This window comes from Chenopodium quinoa, unplaced genomic scaffold (assembly GCF_001683475.1).
Source record: "Chenopodium quinoa cultivar QQ74 unplaced genomic scaffold, ASM168347v1, whole genome shotgun sequence".
Lineage (NCBI taxonomy): Eukaryota > Viridiplantae > Streptophyta > Magnoliopsida > Caryophyllales > Amaranthaceae > Chenopodium > Chenopodium quinoa.
The window spans coordinates 538,622-541,195 of record NW_018742329.1 but is presented as its reverse complement, the minus strand read 5'-3'; the positions used below and the strand labels follow the sequence as shown (position 1 = coordinate 541,195).

At 41.1% G+C, this 2,574-nt stretch overlaps 1 protein-coding gene across 1 annotated transcript; it reads left to right on the top strand.

Moving 5' to 3' along the window:
- The first annotated feature begins 1,244 nt into the window (after nt 1-1,244).
- Nucleotides 1,245-2,188, top strand: LOC110689284. Its single transcript, XM_021866037.1, has 2 exons — nt 1,245-1,358; nt 1,418-2,188. The coding sequence occupies exons 1-2, from the start codon at nt 1,245-1,247 to the stop codon at nt 2,186-2,188; spliced, it is 885 nt and encodes a 294-aa protein (XP_021721729.1).
- The last annotated feature ends 386 nt before the right edge of the window (nt 2,189-2,574 follow it).

Below are 2,574 nucleotides of genomic sequence, written 5' to 3'. Positions count from 1 at the left end.
AGGTGTCTAATGTTTGAAATCATAACAAATTAGCATTCTTCTAATTTTTAGGACGGCTTTTACCAAAAATCGCCTATTTCACTACTACTTTGCCCGTTTTCTACATTTCTTATCTAATGAGCTATTTATCTATCATAACATGTCAATTACAACTAGTCGTAGGTGTCTAATATTTGAAATCATAGAAAATTAGCATTCTTCTAAGTTTTAGGACGGCTTTTACCAAAAATCGCCGATTTGACTTCTAACTTGCCCGATTTCTACATTTCTTATCTAATGAGCAATTTCTCTATCAATGGCAGAAAACATAAATCAGATTCAGGGTTTAAGGGTAACCAGGAGGTCACCAAATATTTCTCACTTATTTTTCGCAGATGATGCAATGCTCTTCTTCAAGGCGGATAAAAGGTCTTGTGCAAATGTGGTTGATATACTGAGTAGACTTGGGAGTATTTCAGGACAGCAACTGAACTTAGACAAGTCCTTTGTCAAGTTTAGTAAGGGTGCTCGGGTGGCGGAGGTTAACGAGTGTAAAAATATTCTTCGTATAGGGCAGGTCCCTATGATGGAGAGGCACTTAGGAGCCCCAATCGATTTTTCAGCAGGGAAGAAAGGGGCTTTCCAGTTCTTAATTGAGAAAATTTCCAAGAGGATTATGTCTTGGAATTCTGTGAATTTGTCCCAGCCGGCGAAATTATTTCTGATTAATACTATGCTGATTAGTATTTCTTCTCATGTTATGAAGTGTTTCAAGGTCCCCCTTTCGGTTACCAATAGGATTGATTCATTGATAGCACGCTTTTTCTGGGCAAATAAAGGCGAAAAGGGGATGCATTGGGTGAAGAGAGATACCTTACAACTTCCAAAAGGTATGGGAGGGTTGGGGATTAGATCTATGGAGTGTTTAAATGAGGCTCTCTTGTTTAAACAGGTTGTTCGAATGCACTGTAATCCGCAATTATTAGTAGCCAGAGTGTTGGAGCCAATCCACAATTGCTCCATTTGCATTGGACGACCAAAACCTGGGGGGATAGGTAATATCTCCTGGGGGCGGAGAGGCCTCCGGGATGTGGGGAATAAACTGATAAAAGGTTATGCTTGGAAAGTTGGGGATGGGGAGACAGTGCGAGCAAATATGAAGTGGGTTCAGGGGGAAGTCCCGGAGCTTAAGTGAAATCTTACCCTTAGAGGAGTAGGTTCAGGAAGAGTTAAAGACCTACTGTTTCATAATCCGAGATGGTGGAATGCAGCGATTGTTAGAGAAAGGTTTGAATGGGACTCGGCTAGGAAGATATTGGAGTTGGAACTACCGACAACTGATGAAGAAGACCTTCCTTTCTGGAATCATCATCCCTTGGGTAACTATACTGTTAAAACTGGGTATGCTTTTTTAATTCGTATTTTTTCTTTGGAACAGGATAATAATCGGGATTTTTCCTTCTACAAACTAATCTGGAAGCTTAATATTCCATCAAAGTGGAGTTTATTCCTATGGAAGCTGTGTCGAAATGGAGTGGCTGTTAAGCACAACCTGATCCAACGAGGAGTGGAAATTGATGGGGGGTGCGACTCTTGTGGGATGGAAAAGGAAGATATTCAACATATTTTTAGATTATGCTCGTTTGCGAGATATTCATGGAATAATTGTTCTTTGCATATTAACTCAGAAATGGATGGATCTACTCCCTTGGGACACTGGATTCAGAGTCATATCCTGCTTTTTCATAGCGAGGATGGGAAGCACAGTAGTAGGATACATGTGTTTGTGGGCACTTTGTGGAGCCTCTGGTTAACTAGGAACGGAAGGGTATTCAGAAATGAAGGCGGGTATCTGGATGATTTTTATAGACATTATAATCAATCTATGAAAACTCTTGTTTCATTCCTCACACCTAAAGTGAGGTCCAGGGAGGCACTACAATTATCAGATAATGGGGGAGGTCAGCCGCCAGGTTTTAGAAGATTTAATATTGGACGGTGTGGTACTCTCCTGGAGACACCCATGGGTGAAAGTAGTCAGGTGGTGATTATGGTCGATGGCTCATGGATGAAAAGCACGGGCCATGCAGGCTTTGGATGGGCTTATTCCTCAAATGCAGAGGATTTTCAGGAAGGAGGAGGGGATTTTGGCACTGCCCTATCGGCACTTCATGCGGAACTATTAGCTTGCCTTAAAGCTATTAGGTAGGCTAGCTCGAAAGGGTACCAGCGCGTCACGATTTACACAGACTCTAATGCTATTATCCAACACTTGCAACACCCAAAGAGTAGAGAAGTGAGGCTTCTCTGGACCTTCGGAGATTTACTAAAGGAAGGTCGACTTTTGGAAAATTGTACTATCTGGAAAGTTGATAGAAGTCAGCTTTCTATGGCGCATGATATTGCGGGAAGGTGTAGAAAGGGACTACTTAGCTTTACGATGTAATTTTTCTTTTAGTTGCTTTTGTCAAAAAAAAAATGTCAATTATAACTAGTCTTAGGTGTCTAATGTTTGAAATCATAGCAAATTAGCATTCTACTAAGTTTTAGGACGGCTTTTACCCGAAATCGCCTATTTCACTACTACTTTGCCCG

What these genes read in the sequence shown, in the direction of transcription:
- LOC110689284 (XM_021866037.1), top strand. Translation starts at nt 1,245, where the DNA reads ATGCAGCGATTGTTAGAGAAAGGTTTGAATGGGACTCGGCTAGGAAGA. An exon ending in CTGGAATCATCATCCCTTGG is followed by an intron (nt 1,359 to 1,417) that starts GTAACTATACTG and finishes TCTTTGGAACAG; the next exon opens with GATAATAATCGGGATTTTTC.